Source organism: Carica papaya, chromosome 4, assembly GCF_054855325.1.
Source record: "Carica papaya isolate Zhongbai chromosome 4, ASM5485532v1, whole genome shotgun sequence".
NCBI lineage: Eukaryota > Viridiplantae > Streptophyta > Magnoliopsida > Brassicales > Caricaceae > Carica > Carica papaya.
The window spans coordinates 8,883,291-8,900,561 of record NC_142312.1 but is presented as its reverse complement, the minus strand read 5'-3'; the positions used below and the strand labels follow the sequence as shown (position 1 = coordinate 8,900,561).

Genomic DNA, 17,271 nt, shown 5'->3' with positions numbered 1-17,271 from the left:
AATGATCATAATAATAGAAGGGTTGGCAAATTAAACAGGAAGCAAGAAATGTTCATGTTTTTGCATGATGGTACTCAAACCACAGTCATCTAATTTGATAAACATGATGAAATCATTCTTCCAAGTTTATGCATGTATTACACTAATTGCTAATGCGCCATTATTGTGTTTGCTCGAGACAAGGTGATTGTGACCTTCCCTTTATTATTACTACTTTTGGGGCGTGTTTGTTGTGTGTATTTATTTCTTCATAACGGAAAAACAACTAAAAATATTTTGGATTAATGAAATTTGTCTTGTGCGAGGCATCAAAAGATTTATATAATATATATATATATATATATTATAAGTTAAATACTATAATTGACCGCTGTATTAAGTGGACAGTAAAATAATGGAACTAGTAGAGATATGCTATGGAATAATAGCAGACACACAGCATATTGTAGAAGCAATCGCATTGCCCTGGAATTTTGCTCCCCATTTCCCATATTAATCGCTTGTATGTACTGTTTTACCCTTCTGCCTCGAAATGCGATTATTACTTGTTTCTCCTGGCTGCCTTCATTCGGCTAGTTTGCTCGATGAAATGGTCTTGGTCATTTTCGTAAATTCATACTTCTATCAGTAGGGGGTTTTATGGTAATTATAACAATGTGGGCTCTGCGATTTTTGCAATATATTATTGCTAATTATTAATGCTTTTGTTACGGGAAACGGTCAAATTAATTACAGGAATCCCATTCTTGATCTCTGCGACTTCCAAAACTATTAACATTAATAATATATATATGTATATATAAAATTGAGTGCCTGTTTTAAATTGTTCAATTGACAAAAACGTCCACCAAAAAACATATGGGCTCATCACTGTTTCTTAAGGGTATAATTGGCTTTTTGCTCGTCTAGAACTTTGCCCCACAGAAAAAAGTAGCCTAACCACGCCAACCAAAGCAACAGTTGCTTATATGATGGCTTGAGAGGGAGATGCCTTTTTCTTGAACTTCCTAGACACTAACAGCAGCCTGTTTCTTCTTCATGTGAGAGTGAGACACAATGAGACTCCACTCTACTCTCCCTCTCTTACTGTAACTCAGGCATGCTGCCTCTCTCATTTCTTCTTCTTCATCTTCTTCTTTTTGTTTCTGTAATTTCTCTCTCCCCAACTACACTTTTTGTCTCTGTTGTGTTTTGTTGCTTTTGTGGTAGTTCTCTCTTTTTGCTTTTGGCTTCTGCTTTTACAGTTCTTCTTTGTACTCTCTGGGTCATGCTTGACTGCTCTTTAACATGGCTTCCTCCATTTTTTGGCTCTTCTTATTCTTATACGATCATATACACTTTACCCACAAGAGATAAAAACCAAATGATTGAATCTGTGTACAATTTTTTAGCTTCTTCTTTCACTTCATTTATCCGAGATCTATCACGGTATGATAGCATTCTATTTCTTTTCTCTTCTTCCTCTGGGCCCTCTTTTGGTTGGCTTAGAATGCAAGCGATATAAAGTTTTTCTTTTTTATTAGTTGTATGTAGCCTTTGTCTCCCTCACTTTTCTTATGTTTTATTAGTTGCTTATAGAGATCAACTGATTCCTTGTTTGTACGTGCCTATCAGTTGTTTTACTGTATCACACTCAGTTTTTTGAGGTTTATGTGATCTCAAAGTTTGGAATCTCTAGTGGCGTGCTCACCTTTTCGAGCAATGGTTACCTTTAAAGTTGAGATCGTCTGACTGCAAATTCAGGATTACAAAACAATATATAGTTTGCAGCGGCGGTGGAATTAAATTTCTTTCTCTAATTTTTGCGTATTGGGTAGCTTACTTAAGATTTAATGTACATTCTTTTTTTTTTTAAAAAAAAAAAAGAACTTGAGAACTACTGGCAGTTTGATTTTTTGGTTTGCAGATGTAAGTTCCAGATTCTTCTTTAAGCTTACATCTTCTTTTTTTTTGCCAGAATTAAAACCAGATTTGTTTGTCTATATAGCAATTAAGTCTCTTTTTAATTCTCTAGGTGCATATTGCATTTCCCTCTATTTAGTTACCAATGGTTGATATTCCTACAAAAATATGCTGATACCTTGTTCTTCACTGGTACATACTCAACTTTATCATATAATGGTCATTTAACTTGATAAAGCCTTTTTATTTTAGTTGAATGAATTGTTATCTTCCATCAACTGCAGGACTTGATTTCTCATGATGGCGCTAGCAATGGAGTTAGAGCTCGAAAAGGGCAGCAATATGGATCAGAGTCCTAATACTGTTCTTCCAACACTGCAGAAATGTTCAGAGCTTGAAAAGACAAATACAAAAGTGAAACCTTTGCGTAAAGATGAATTGAGGGTAAAGCAGGGTTTCACAGAGATAAGCTTTCTTCGTTATCGGAGTTCCTCTTGCAAGAGCATTCCATCTAGATCTCTTGGGCTTGAAAGTAATATAGAGCTGAAGCGAGGTTCCGTTTATCAAAGCTCTAGAGAGGTGAGCAAAATGAAAAAGATGGACTCTATTGCTGGAAGGAGTAAAATCGAATTGTCACGTAGCAGTGACACCTCTTTTTCCTTCAGAATAGTGAATTCTTTATGCAGTTTGGATGAAGAAATTGAACAGGAGAGGCCTCAAGTTGTTCCTGTTAATTCAAATTTGGAGCCATCATCTGTTGGGAAGAGTTCTGTAGAACCATGTTCATCTGATGGGTTCATTGAGATAGATCTTAGGGATAAAAAATCATCTAAATCTTTAGATAAAGGTTCCAATGAAAATCTGAACTTCACAGGTGATCAGGCTGCTCAGCAGTTGAAGGTTGGTGGTAATGATCTTGTTGACAGAGACACAGTTATGATGTTGCACAAATCACATTCTGCTAAGCTGGAACTTCCTTCTTTTCCGTCTCCATCAGTTAGTGCCCAATACTCCAGGGCAAGTTCTAGGGGTCGACTTACTCCAATCAAGAAGATGTTTGATCCATTTGTGAAGTCCAAGTCTCTACGAAGTCGTCTGAGCTATGTAATAGAATCAGATGAGGTAAAAACCACTGGTAAAGAAAATAGTAGAGAGGTCAGGACATTTCGGAAGCCTTTGTTGCCTGACTTCTCAGATATGGCTCAGAGCTCAGAAGTTGACTCTCAGTGTGAGAAAGCAGATACCTATCATTCTAGTGTTGCGGATTCACCAGTTCACTTACATGGCCATCTCAAGTTGGAAAAGAAACATGAGATGCCATTTTTTGTATTCTCCTTGGATTGCCCTGAAGATGTTTATGTTGCCCAGACATGGAAAGCAGATAATGCTTTTCAATGGGTGTACACATTTCACTCCACTGGGAGTAGAAAGAAGAGCAATGCTAGTGTCTGGGGAGTGAATGATTGTGGCAAAGAATCTTCATTGGTGGGTCAGATGCAAGTTTCATGTTATCTATGGTCAGAACTAAAAGATGGTGGGGTCTTCGGCAACTCTATGGTGAAAGAATTTGTGTTGTATGATATTGCCCATGCAAAGCAAAGTGTCTCTAGGCAAGAATACTCAACATCTTACCATGATCATGTCAAACCTTCCAAGGGTTCCAACCCAAACATGGTAGGAAGTTATGAGTCGGATAACAAGTCAGATTCAGTTGAACGCAAACATCAACCAAATCATGTTTCTGACGATTGGGAGTTTGATGCTTCAAGTGAATCAAACCCATGGGCAGCTGCAAATTTGCATCCAGACCTTGAAATTGCAGCAATTATTATACAAGATCCATTTGAGAAGAGAGAGAGCTTGAAATACACACGAGGGGATAAAATTTATGAGAAGACCAATCTTCTCAACCTCTCTAGTGTTGACCAAAACAAGAAAGGCCTACATAACGTTGCAAGTCCAGAAAGGCTGAAGGTGATAGTTCCAACTGGCAACCATGGTTTGCCAAGTTCTGAAAGCCGAGGTCCTTCCTCATTACTGGAGAGATGGAGATTAGGTGGAGGTTGTGACTGTGGTGGCTGGGACATGTCCTGCCCTCTTATTGTCTTTGGGAATCCTAGTGCTCAATGCACAGAAGAAAGATCACTTGTGGATAATCACCACCCTTTGGAACTTTTCATTCAGGTAATATTTGGTTTGATACCCAAGCTCATGTTTCATGATTATGACTGAACTGTAAAAAATTTTATTGAACAAATGATGATGAAGATTCATATGTTTCATAATTATCACATAACTAATAGGTAATTCTGTTAAACATTGGTAATGAAGAATCTTAAGGAGGGAAAGAGTTGTGATAGTAGCTGATCATACAAGAATTGCACTCAGCAAATCTTGTAACAAACAAGGCCCCAGGAGTGGTGAACTCCTATGTCCTGTATCTGATCTTGTGCCCCATACAGTTTTTTATTTTTTAGAGCTGTTCAGTGTCTAGATCTGGGCCCCGTACATAAGGCGAGGCATGTGCATAAAATGGTTTTCATCCTGTTGTTCTCTTTAGCATCTAAATCAGTATTCTATGGAGATGTGTTTATGATCACATTAATATTGATTACACTGTTGGAAAGCATTGTGCTTGTTTAGTAAAGTCTTGAGTCCTGTTTCACTGGTGTCCTTCGTGGGTCTTGTTTCACTGGTGTCCTTCTATACAGACATGTGTAAGCGTCTGACATGTTGTCACTTGATCATCCTTTTGAGTCTTTTACAGGGATCGAAGGAACATATGCCAGCATTAACTATGAAATATGTTGAGGAGGGACAGTATGCAGTTGATTTCCATGCTCAGCTGTCCACATTACAGGCATTTTCTATTTGTGTTGCTGTATTACATGATACTGAAGCCTCTGCTGCTTTTGCACCAGAAAGAACTTTGCAGTTGTCACAATGCAATTCACTAAAAGCACTGATTGAGGAGGAAGTGAAATTCTTAATTGATGCAGTCACCGAGGAGGAGAAGAAAGTCGCAAAGAAAGTGAAAGAAATCTCACCTTCATACTTGCTAAACCCTCCATTTTCTCCAATTGCAAGAGTTTAGACTCTTATCAGGCTTCTTCAGCTGAAGCTAAAATGTCTAATCGGACTCTCAAAGTGCACTTTAGCGACCACTGGAATTAAAACTATGAACCGAAGAAGGAAGCATTAGCACAGGAAAGTCTTATCTCATTTCCTCCTCTACGCCTAATGGCTAGCGAAGCTTGTTGAAGTTGAAGAGCCTCTGAAAAGAAACGAGGGTTACTTGGAGGTGCAAAATTCTTTGCTGGCCTATCTTGTTCTTTCGGTATGATTAGAATTAGAAGTACATATAGAGCAAAAACATGATACTGTCCATATTCTAGCTTTAGAGGGAAAGTAGTGCTCAGAAATAGAAGCCTTTTTCCTTGTATTTCTGTATTATAAATATGGTGGAAAGGGAGGGAAATAGGATCCTAGAAATTGTTACCTAGCTTTGATAACTTAAAATTTGTGAGCCACCTAAACATTTGTTCACCAAAAGTTTTGTAGCTCTAGAATAGTGAATAATGGCCAGCCCCGACTGATCTTTGTCTTTACTTTTCATCAGGTTGTCTTTATTTCTCTTACAATGATTGTACATCATTCTGGAACCCAAACGACCTTTTCAGATTTTGCTCAATTAGCATCATGAAGTACCATGGGACTATCTGCAGAAAAAACCCATCTGTCTTAATATGTCTCAACTTCATTCTCTAAGTTTTCTTCAATAATTCATCACCCACTTCCGTATGATTGAAATCTGAAGACATCATGAATAACTCTAATATTAGTGCAAGTTTAGAGAAACTACACCCCAAAAAACTACGACTCGAGACTCCTGAAGCTTCTATATCTATTGCCAATCTGTTCCCTTCATGTCTCTCAGGTCTTCCCATTCTTTACACCCTTCCTCTAGTGTCTCTAACATCTGAAATTATGTGACTGAGAACTTTAGACTTCAATGACTACCTTGTTTGAAAGTTTCAATTCCTAGAAATGTTTCAAACTCAAGGTATTCTTCTCCTCTTGTCCACCACTCAAAATATCATTATTTGATACTTCGCTTTCCATATGTTATAAGAGCTTGTTGCCCTTCATCAGATCGTCTTATTGTTTTAGTGACAAAATCACCACTGTATATATACATGACATGTAACCTGGCCCAACATGCTCGTTCAAATTATATCGTGTTTGACGTTTGTTTTGTTCGAGAAAATATGCAATCTAATGCTTTGGTAGAGTCCGATACATTTAGACTAGATCAATTAGTCGATACTTTTACACAATTATTAATCGTATCGGTTATTTGAGGGTCTAATCTATACATTCTACCCCATACATCTTGGAGAGAGTATGATAAATATTCATGACAGAATATTTAATCGATTTTGTAACTTAAACAATGTAGTAACAAGTTTATGTTAGGAGAAGCTACAATTTCTAATCAATCTCGTGTAATAGTATTATAAATAACGCACCTGCTATTCATTATTGATATTTTGAGATAATTTGATAAATTATACAGTATCCTTTAACAACAATAAGATAACATTATTCAAATATCATATATCTTGCAAATTCTTTTGAGAGTTAATGATCAAATGAAATTTTTGTGATAACCATAGAGATCATAACATCCTTCCTTTTCTTGACAAGAAATTTATAAAGGTCATTACTTTATCAGAGTTCACGGGTTTTGGGCATAATTTAGATTCATTAGTTTATCTATGTATTTTGAACAAATACGATAATTGATCCTAATAAATTATTAAATATCATCATCAATTTGTTTTTTTTTTTTAAAAAAAAAGATTAAATTGTGACCCAATTTAGATAAACAACTTGGAGAACTCTGATTGAATAGCTTGCTTGATTAAACAATCTTTTCAATTTTGGTTAAAATCCTTCAATTTTCCTTAAAAATTCAGAATATAAAGACTCATAATGTTTTAATCTAATAGATCCTATGGAAATTAAGTTCAAAATCCAGGAATGCCCTTATAATTTACCCTTTAAAATTAAGATAAACTCGTATTTCGTTTAATATAAATCTGAAAAACCTAGTTTCATGGTTAACAAGCATAAATGGTAAAAAGGAATAAATGATCGTGACAGATAGTTGTCCCAGTTATTTTTGACGTGTCATTTTTTCTGTCACCAAGATTTTGATGTCTTCCCCCCCGCCCCCCCAAGATTTTTGGTCCCACAGAGGTTCCAGCGTCCCATTATTTTGATGTAGATGTACGGTCATGAGGGACCTCTCCATCGTTGACTGGAATTGGAATCTAGATCGGGACTTGTCAGAAATAAAATGAGAGGTCTGAGACAAGCACAAGACAAAACAGTGGTTGACAACCCTTGGATTATTTTTTGAGTCTTTGCAGCTTATTGTCTTGATTCAGTCCTACAAAAATAAATATGTAATTGGAAAGCATCAAAGGCTTTTACACTTGAAAAATTATGTATAACGTACTAATAATAATACAACTACATGTTTTTCTAAGCTGAAAATAATGATACAAACAGTGATACATTTGCTACCGACATCCAGCTCCACACCCTTCTCCTGTTGATACATTCAAAACATACGTCTGCTAAATACGACAGCAGAACCCTGTTACGTCAAATCTTTGGGTGCGTGGAATAAAATCAAAATTTCCTAAAGAAAAGACCCTTTGATAGAGTCAAGTGAAGGATGACTTGGTTCTCCAATCTTTTATGTCTAATGCTTAGGTTTTTACCTCCGAGCCTACCATGGTCATGAACGCAAACTTGATGATGATGATGATGAAACTGGATCTGATCCAGAAGAAGATGATGACACAAATGCAGATTGCTCTAATCTTATACCATCCTTGCTCTTTTGCTTATGCCAGGTCCTTTGAGTGCTAGTATGTGGCACCTCCAAGGAAAATAAACTCTTAAAAAATTCATATGAAGCAAAGAAGAGAGCTCCTTGAGACATATACATAACCAGTCTCGGAATCAATCCCCTGATCCGCAATGAAATTAGGAATATCAAACCACAAGGAGCATAGGGAAAGCATGCTTTCAACACAGACGAGAATGTAACAACCAACAATATACCTGTATAGCCCTTTTAAACCTTCCTGCTTGGCTATTTCCTGAAGGGCCTGAAAGACATTGTTATATTGGCTCCTGGAGCCAGGAACCTGCATAGTAGGAAAAATACATTAAAACATACATAACTAAATATTATACAGGACTAGGGTTTCAAATGCCAGAGAGGTGCAAACAGGCAAGGAAGTAACATGTAAGCATATATTTCCACGCTACTGAGGTGAAAGCAACATAAAATGTCTCCAACATTAATATTTCAGCTGTTATTCAAGTGGAGATAATTAAATTCCTTAGCATGCAGGTCATTTGGTCACATTAGAAGAACAGCCTGTGGTTCTGATATCCAAATATGGTAAATTAAGTTAATATATTTGAGGTTATGATATTATTATAATTGAGTCAAACAGATATTTTATAGAGATCGAGTTGCTATGATATAATTACAACTGGGTAAATTATTTTAAAATAATTCGATCTCTGCATAATAAACAGATTCGTTGACTTATTTTGCTTCTTAATCAGCGTTAACTGATAACTAAGTGCATGTTACATGCTAATTACGTAATTGGAATAATAAGAACAGTAGCATAGTAGGTGATTCCACAAGAAAAAAAGCAATAAAGTTACAATGATTTCAGCTCAGATGACAAAGAAAAAGCAGGAGTTAGAAGTATAAGAAAAGCATAATATGCATGAGAACCTATTATCAAAGTAGGTAACTTAATTTATTTTTTACTTTCTATAACATTAAATGATAAAATGACTAAATTGTTATTTTCAAACATAATAAACTCAACTATAACTATACCAAACATCAAGGACCTCCAAATAATTTGCTTTTCCCAGACCTTGTACAGATGTGCTTTCATATTTTAACTTATTAAAGTTAGCAAAGGACAGTACTGGACATGGTAGGGACTCGGTAGGGGGGGTGGGGGTTTGGTGGAAGGGGAGGACTGGGTACATAAAGTACCTGTGTTTGGAATCTAGTTTTCACCACATCAAATGGCGTTGTAAAGATAGCAGCAGTAGATCCAGCTACTCCTCCACAAACAAGCTGCAACAGGAAGAAGATTATCTCAACACACCCTGCATAGATGCAATTCTGAGAGAGACCAAAATTGTGATGACAAGAAGAGAGTAACAAACTGTTTGTAATGTGTTGAGTTGAGCACCAGACTGTAGAGATGACAGCATCATTTGCTTCAAGCTTTCATATGCATAGAACTGCATGCAATGATAAAAGATTATTTAAAAAATCACATGCTTAGTAACTAAAAAAAACAAATAGGAAATTTACAAAGAAAAAAAAACTAGAAAGACCAATATAATGATCACAAAATGCAGGTTGGTTTACCTATTCAACCCCTTTTGCTGTGAAAGTCTTTACAACCACAATTAAATCTCTCATGACAACCCCCCTTCCCTCCTTATGTCACCATCTTATACGCACAACAGATATATAATTACCATTGGCATATCATCTCTCTCTTGGCTTATCACGAGAGAAATCCTCTGTCCTCGGAGTTCTTTGCCATCATCTTGGCTGGTCTATTTTCTTTCACAATGCCATTTCAATCACCAAGCAAATTTCTTGGTGATAGAAACGAAATCTTTTAATGTTGTCTTGGAGGATAAAGTAGAGGATAACCTTTCGAAAACAAAGAATGAGGATAAGAAAAGTTTCTCTTTTATCTTTTTAGCTTAGAATCAGATGGCTTTTTGAAGCTTCTTGCAAATTCTTTTGGATTAAAGAGCATACCTCTTGGAGAAAACTTTAAAGAGTGGACATGTGGCTTTTTCCATCAGGTTGACCAAAAAAAAAACTAAACTATGCACTTTTCGGAAAAGGTAAAAAAAAAAAGTTCCAAATCCTTTTATATATTACTGGCTGGCTGGTTTTTATGAGAAAAAATAAGTATCTTATTTCACTCATAAGGAAGGTTAGATACCTTTGATAGGCTTTTATCTTTGGTTGAAGTAGGATGATGTTTCAAACTCAGTGCAGTCTAGATCACAGGCCCTCCCCTTTCACTAGTTCTGTAATTTTCCTTAAGAACCTAGATATTACACCTAGATTAAGGAGTCCTAAGCATCAAGCTTAAAGATTTGAGACCATTACACAACTATAAAACTAAAAAATACTCGAACATATTTTATTTAACAACTGAAATCTGTCTTTGGGAAGTGAAATTATAAATATACTTATAATGGCTCCAAAGAAATCTTTTCATAATAGAATTAGACTAAGAAAGATTAATATTAATAGGATCAGGAAACAATATCACTAATACAAAGAGAAAAAACTAAATACCAAACAATTAAATTCTAAAAGTATTAATATTAGATAATAGACTCTTAAACAGTATACATCTAAACAAAGTCATTGTGCATTATTTTCTCATTGTTGGGGAAAAATCGATCACTTGTTTCAAGTGACGAATGATGTAAAACCTTGATTTTCAAGCTTCCCATGAAAATTTAGTGTACTTTGTGTTTGGCAATTCCCTTCAATGCCAAAACTCTCAATTGTTGCCTTGGGTTCCTACTTGCATTGTACTACTACATAACTCTTTTTAGGTAGTGAAAGTTCTTGAATAACCTCAAAATCTTTACTCTTAGGAAGAAATGCCGGTTTCACTTGTTCCTCAACTTCAGTTACTTCTTCTCTTTATCCCATTTCCTTAACTTTAGCCAACTTTTGGACGTCTATATTTACTTATCTCTTCTGTAGTCATTGGTTCCTATATACTTTATGGGAAGCATAAAATGATAAGCATTGGTAGTCTTGTCATTATGAAAATGAAGACCATAAAGTAAAGTCGACATAGACAAATATGTCTGAATCTTATAGGAAGAACAACAGAAAAGATTAAACAATTGTAGGTAGTTGGTGATTAAACAAGAGTTTGTTACCAAAATATCCATAGTATCTATCCAAACTAGTCTGTATGGTCACAAATGCAGTTACTTCAAAGATTGAGTTGTTCATCTATGAAAATTAAAACAACATTCTCACAATAAGCACATGAATGACAAGCTTTTTTACCTTTATTTCCATGACCGAGACATTATGGTTTGACAAAATTGGAGAACACTCTCAATCTTCCTTCACTTAAGTGTTCATGCTTAGCTACATCTAGAAAAGACTTGTCAATTTCAGTAACGGTGAACCATGACTCATTCTCTTCCTTGAGATTCCAATTATTTTAAACTATAATAGATGTCAAAGTCGATGGAATTGAAAAAAAGAATTAATGAACACGTCAGAATTAATTAGGAAGCAATAAGTGTATAGTGTTTTGTCGTGTGGGAAGCAGCTTGGACAGGATTTTAACTATTACAACTCGAGGAAGAATAGTTAATTTATGTCCTATATACCACTAAGAGTGTAAATCTCACAACCATCTTCTTCTACAGTTTTTAAAGGCTAGAAGGTTCTGGGATTTTGCCTTAGCTCTTCTCAACTTGTCTTGAGTAATCTTTGGATCTACCCCAAATGAGTTACGGGCTTCATCTGAAATTAGATTATCTAAATCGAGGAAAAAGCTCTTATCTCTTATTCCTGTGTGTATCTTTCAGGTTTAGGAGATAAAGAAACAAGAGAGTTTTCAAGAGCACTTTTCTCCTTTGATGGAATTAGAGATTATATTTAATAGTTTTATACCCAGATTATTTTTAATAGTTTTACACCCAGATTATTTTGTTTTCAGGGCATCTAACTGATGGAGAGAATTTGGGGAAGCTTATAGACCCTTTAATTACTGCTATTTTGTAATCCTCATATATGAGACAGTTTTTTGCTTTTGATACCCTTTTACATTGGTGGTATCTCCTTGGTACCTACTTATCTATCTGCCTTTTTATTTCAAAATAAAAAAAGATCACGTGGAAGCAGGGATGCAGATAGTTTTATTAACTCTCCATCCCTTTCTTCCTCCTTGCTGTGACCATCTTATAATCAGAATGCCTGTTTCATTCTTTCTATGACAATTTTATATGCACAAACCCAATAATTGTGACAGTGACATTCAGATTGTTTTTTTACTCCTCCCTTACCAGAAGAATCATATGGACAGTATCTAAACTAATTATGGTTCGTAGAAAGACTCAACCTTGATGACCGAGTGACAAAACCTAACCTCGATAATTAAGTGTGGGACAAGACCTTACCTTGATGATTGAGTGAGGGACATTTCTGCAGAGTACAGCTCCCCATCCTGCATATAAAGAAGGCAAACCACCCTTTCTAATAACCCCTACAAATGCATTCCTGCATAGGTGCAAGGCAAAGATGATATTAAACACACCCCTCGGAGGTGAGAATATCTGCCAAGGCAAACACGACAAGAAACTCTCAAAATGTAAAAAATTCTAACTTTCAAAATCTGGCATGCAATTTGAAGCAAAATGCAGGTGCTAAAATACACACCATCTTCGTCAACAAGTTGATGAAATTGTTGATAATACATACCAGCAATTATGATAGTGGGAACCAACTTGCATCTGTTGCTTTATTCGCTCACTTGGAGTAAAAATAAAAGAAGTAGCAACACTTGCACAACCACCTGCTATACAATGGGCAAGAGAGAAATATTCCTGAAGAAGAAAAGGGAAGATAAGACTTACAGAAGTCTAATAATGTTAGAGTTATTGTGAGGACACAACTAATTGTCAAAGCTTTAGTTAAAACATCTTCATGGCTCTTCTCTTCTCACTCATTACCACAGGGAAACAAATGAGATGTGGAGATCTTGAGAAGTGCACATGTCCAAAAGCACATGAACTAACAATTATAACAAAGAAGCTAAAAAGATGATAGAAGAAAGCAGAAATAACAACAGCAAAGCAAGATAGTTGGATGAGAAAACAAAACCAGAACTACCTTAGGGAAAAGAGGAAGCAAAGCACCTTTAACTGATTCATACGTGAAAGTATAAACAGCAGATATAGGAGCTGAAGATGCAATATTGCTAGCAATTCCACGATAAAGTCCAGTAAAACCTGAAATACACGTCTATGAATAGAGAAAAAACTAAGAAAGCAGGTTACCAATTATGACGGAATAAGGTCTTGAGGCCAAAAGAAGTTCTTCAGTTGTCATGATAATTTACCTCTTTCAGAAACAATGGACTTTCCAATATAACATATAGACTTCTGCTCTGTACTACAAGATTGAATAACTGTCTTAACTGTATCGACAGGATGAAGACAAACACTAACGAATGCACCAGCTAATGCCCCAGCAAAAGCATGCTGTTGCCTAGCAGGGGCATAATGAGACTTTTCAACTCCAGATGAGGGAATTACTGTTCTATTTTCTTCTTCTGTGACAAACTCATGAGGCTGTTTTCCATCACTTTCTAGCACTTCTCCACCATTAATCAGATGTTGCCATCCTTCACGTGCACTAGCACAAGAAGAGATATCACCAACATGACAATCTGCATAAAGACTAGAACTTGAGGTGTTTGCAACACTGTTATCAGCTTGTGCAGCCATAAGGTAATCTGAAAGTAGTGAGGTTACTCCAGTATTCATCCTTAAATTTGAATCATCACATAAAGGCAGATCTTTTGATCTGAGTGAATCAGAATTACACTCAGCACCTCCAACTACGGTGTTGCTTGCAGGATTAGTTGTTCCAGAAACACAGGCCCCAGTTGAGCTACCTGCTTGTCCTGGAATGCAGCATTCACCAATTTGCTTGGTTCCAATCTCAGTGCTATTAAGATGATATTTAAGCCCAGCAGGAACTAATTCTTTCATCCATTGATACGTATTCCCTAGCTCAGAAAATAATCCAACAGATCTAATTCCAAATTCATTTCCTTTCCAAGAATTATTAGACAAGTTTCTACCACCCTGCAAAAGCCTTGAGAAAAATGATTCCCTGCAATTTTCATTACAAGGTTCAAAAAGTGAAATCTTCTGGGTTACCTTCAAAAACTCAAACTTAGACTGCAATACAGGTGACCACTGAAAGCTTTCACTACCATCTAAAAGGGGTGCCCTACCCTTTTGTCCTGTGTCCAAGCCATCTAAGACATCTTCCTTCTGATAGCCACTCAGATTTAGATTCGACTTTGATTTAGGTTGAAAAAGAGAAAGACGATTTGCACAATCCCAAATCTGGTCGATTGCTGATATTATCTCGCTCATGCTCAATACTTCAGTGGACAGTTGTTCAGATCCTTTGTTTTTGTTCTGCTTCTTGTCACCAGAGAGGGAAGCATATTCTTTAGGAAGGAAATCAACAATCTTAAATGATGCACACTTAACTGAATAACCATTGTGTTCTATTGAAGATTTAGGAGGTCTTTTACAGGCAGCCATTTCTTAAATTTTTGAAGAATATCCTTGAAAATGTAGAGAGTAGAGCAATATCTTGATTAAATAGTAACTGCAAAGTTTAATTAATAAAATTGAATTATCATCTGGAAATTAGCTACATAATTTTTTAGATTATAAATGCAGAATAATGCAACTGCCAAGCAAAAAGTAAGAGGGTGTAAAGACCTAATAAAGTAGACAGTGAAGTTTATGATCTTTGACTGGTTGTTAAAAGAAAATTTGATTTAGATGGGATGTGAACTGCCTTCCTGAAGAGGATGAGGATTTGGGTATTCAGAACCTAGTTCATAAGAACATGTACTTGTTGGCAAAATGCTTATGAGGTTGGAATTTAACTGTTTGCGGCACATGATATGTACAAGTAATTCTGAGCAGTATTAGGACCTAGAGTCTCTATTTCTGACTCCTTTTTACCCCTGTATCAGGTTCAGTTAGGAGATGGCTCCAAAATCTTGTTCAAGGAGGATCTTTGGTTTGGTCGTCTTCTTTTGGCGACTCGCTTTCTGCACCTTTACAGCTTCTTTCACCATAACACTACTATCTCTTGTTTCACTGCTCAAGATGATCATATTTATTAGAATTTGTTCTTCCATAGAAATCTTAATGAGAGAGGTGCATGATATGGTTTCTTTACTTCAGCTTTATTGGGCCTGCATTCTTTCTCTCAGTCCTCACCATAAAGTTTGGTCTCTGGACTTGTTTGATATCCTTACCTACAAATCTTGTTTGCCTTTTTAATCCAGAATCCCTCTATTCAGCATATTGTTTTTGGTAATTCTTTTTGGAAGGTTTCTGCTCCTTCTAAGGTAACATTTGAACTGAAATTCTTAATAGGCTTAATATAAATGATGTTCTTCAAGTTCACAAGCTAAATCATGCTTTGTTTCCAAATGCCTACTATATGTTTCAATGATAATGAGATCCATAGCTATTGTTTTTTGCAATATGATGTGGCTTGGAAGCTTTGAACATAATTATTTGATACATTTGATGTTTGTTTGATTGCTCCTCCAGAGAATGAGACCTTTATTACCTCTTCCCTTCATGGGATTGGAAAGAGAATAGAGTATACATGGTTGTGGAGGGGCCCACTCCAGGATGTGTTGTGATCATTGTGGTTGGAGAAACGCTAGGATTTTTAAGGATCTATTTTCTTGTTATTTGCTTCTTTAGGACAAGATGACTCGGAAGTCTTAGGGTTAAGGTCCACAGAATTTTCAGATTTCTCCTTGTCTACTTTGTAAAGAAATTGGGCCAACTATTAGTCCATTCTTTATTGAGTTTATTTTGCTTTTCCAACCTTCTGTTCTCTTCTTTTTTTGGCTCTGTCTTGTTCTTTGGTTGACAGCTAGTCTTTCTCTAATGTACCCTTTTCCTCTCTCTTCCAATCAGATTTCTTTTTCCACAAAAAAAAAAGTGTACAAACAGCAAAATAGCAAGAAATGAAACAAAACTACAAGCTAGTCAAAGGGAGTTGTAACTTTATGTCATAAAATCAGTTATTCACAGAAAGAACTGGGAAAGATGAAGAGGAGTTCAAACACAATAAATGGATCTGATAACCAACAAATATTTAAGATCTTTTTCCAACCAGACTCAAATACTCATTGTTGAACCAATTTTTTTTTGCCATCAATCTAGGTAACAGAAAAACAAAGTTGTGAGGGAAATCCGGATAAAGCACATGAAAACATTTTCCATTTAAACTAATATTGAAATCCCTATCCACCATCTTTTTTATAAATAAAAAAAAAAAAAAAAAGATCTCTTGGAAATTCTTTCAACCTTGGACTAGGTAGGCAATGAAACTTTTCAAGAATAAAAAAGATAGGCAATGATTCATACATATTACAAACAATTAACAAACCCACAATGATAACAGGCTAAACAAAGTCTAGGTGCACCTAAATCCAGTAGCAAAAGACTTAAAAAAGAACTTGAAAGCAGGTACCTTTAGTTAATCTACGGGCTAATTGCTTCTCCTTTCTATTTTATCTGGACTTAACCAAAAGCATTCTCTAATTCTGTAGTACTTAACAAGCCATCAGCAACATGTCATTCTTTAGATGCAAATTCCTAAAAGAGGAGACCAGAGCCAACAATCAAATAGAAATCAAGCACCACAGCCATCCATACCTACTAGAGAAATGCACATAATACAGACTAATTGGTTCCTTCAACTAATGTAACAGCTGATTGCTTTCTGTTACTACTTCATGTCATTGAATCAAAAGCATTCTCTGAGCTTATATGCAAAGTCCTAATCCAATACACTAGAGTTAGCAACTAAATACTGACCGAGCACCAAAAACGTCCGTAAGTACTAGAAAAATGTACAAAACATAGCTTAATTCAATTAAGAAACGGCCGTATCATTATCAAGTCGACACAGACCTAAATTTCTCTTAGGATCAAAAATCAGTCTGTGTAAGAGTAAAACAAATACAATGTTTTTTCTTCAAGTTCCTCGGTAATTAAGCAGAAAATAAACAGTAAATGCGTAAATATACAAATTAATGTGACTACTAAGAGGACAAGTTTGAGCATTAGAACAGAAACCTCGATGAATTAGCTGACCCTGAAGCAGAAAGTAAAGTTAGTTGAATTCTGCGATTCATTTTCTGGAGAAAGTTGAACAAAGTTCTGGAAAGTTACTGGTTTTATTTATGGAAGCTTAAGGGGGTTTATAAAGATATGTGCAAGACCAGAAAGAGTGAGAATTTTAAAAAATCATGAGGGTTATTTATTTTATTTATTTATTTATATGTTTTGCGAAGGAGCCATGAAAGGAAATTGCGAGGAAAGTTCCAGTGCGGAAAGGTGTACGATATGGATGTAAAGTGATAAATGTTATTTGTCGATTCTGATCATGAGGAGGATCAC

At 35.8% G+C, this 17,271-nt stretch overlaps 2 protein-coding genes across 7 annotated transcripts; one reads left to right on the top strand and one right to left on the bottom strand.

Moving 5' to 3' along the window:
• The first annotated feature begins 2,199 nt into the window (after positions 1 to 2,199).
• LOC110812779 (bromo-adjacent domain protein, putative (DUF3527)) lies at positions 2,200 to 5,586 on the top strand. Its single transcript, XM_022039622.2, has 2 exons — positions 2,200 to 4,086; positions 4,670 to 5,586. Exons 1-2 carry the CDS (start codon positions 2,200 to 2,202, stop codon positions 4,994 to 4,996), a joined length of 2,214 nt encoding a protein of 737 aa, XP_021895314.1. The 3' UTR covers positions 4,997 to 5,586.
• Positions 5,587 to 7,287: 1,701 nt separating this feature from the next.
• LOC110812797 (Mitochondrial substrate carrier family protein) lies at positions 7,288 to 17,118 on the bottom strand. 6 transcript variants are annotated; one of them, XM_022039646.2, is made up of 10 exons: positions 16,948 to 17,115; positions 16,340 to 16,464; positions 13,149 to 14,437; positions 12,920 to 13,038; positions 12,509 to 12,633; positions 12,208 to 12,307; positions 9,184 to 9,261; positions 9,008 to 9,091; positions 8,041 to 8,126; positions 7,288 to 7,946 (listed from the first exon to the last, which is right to left on the bottom strand). In XM_022039646.2, exons 3-10 carry the CDS (start codon positions 14,368 to 14,370, stop codon positions 7,712 to 7,714), a joined length of 2,049 nt encoding a protein of 682 aa, XP_021895338.1. In that variant the 5' UTR covers positions 14,371 to 14,437; positions 16,340 to 16,464; positions 16,948 to 17,115; the 3' UTR covers positions 7,288 to 7,711. The 6 variants fall into 6 exon arrangements, with proteins under 6 accessions (XP_021895338.1, XP_021895339.1, XP_021895337.1 ...); XM_022039647.2 differs by lacking the exon at positions 16,340 to 16,464 and having other exon boundaries at positions 7,288 to 7,357; positions 7,695 to 7,946; XM_022039645.2 differs by lacking the exon at positions 16,340 to 16,464.
• Positions 17,119 to 17,271: the final 153 nt, after the last annotated feature.

Coding starts and splice junctions, on each gene's coding strand:
- LOC110812797 (XM_022039646.2), bottom strand. CDS start 14,370: ATGGCTGCCTGTAAAAGACCTCCTAAATCTTCAATAGAACACAATGGT. Junction 9,262..12,207: donor TCCCTCACTCAATCATCAAG/GTAAGGTCTTGT, acceptor CATTGCATGCAG/TTCTATGCATATGAAAGCTT. Junction 9,092..9,183: donor AACTCAACACATTACAAACA/GTTTGTTACTCT, acceptor TTCCTGTTGCAG/CTTGTTTGTGGAGGAGTAGC.
- LOC110812779 (XM_022039622.2), top strand. CDS start 2,200: ATGATGGCGCTAGCAATGGAGTTAGAGCTCGAAAAGGGCAGCAATATG. Junction 4,087..4,669: donor CTTTGGAACTTTTCATTCAG/GTAATATTTGGT, acceptor AGTCTTTTACAG/GGATCGAAGGAACATATGCC.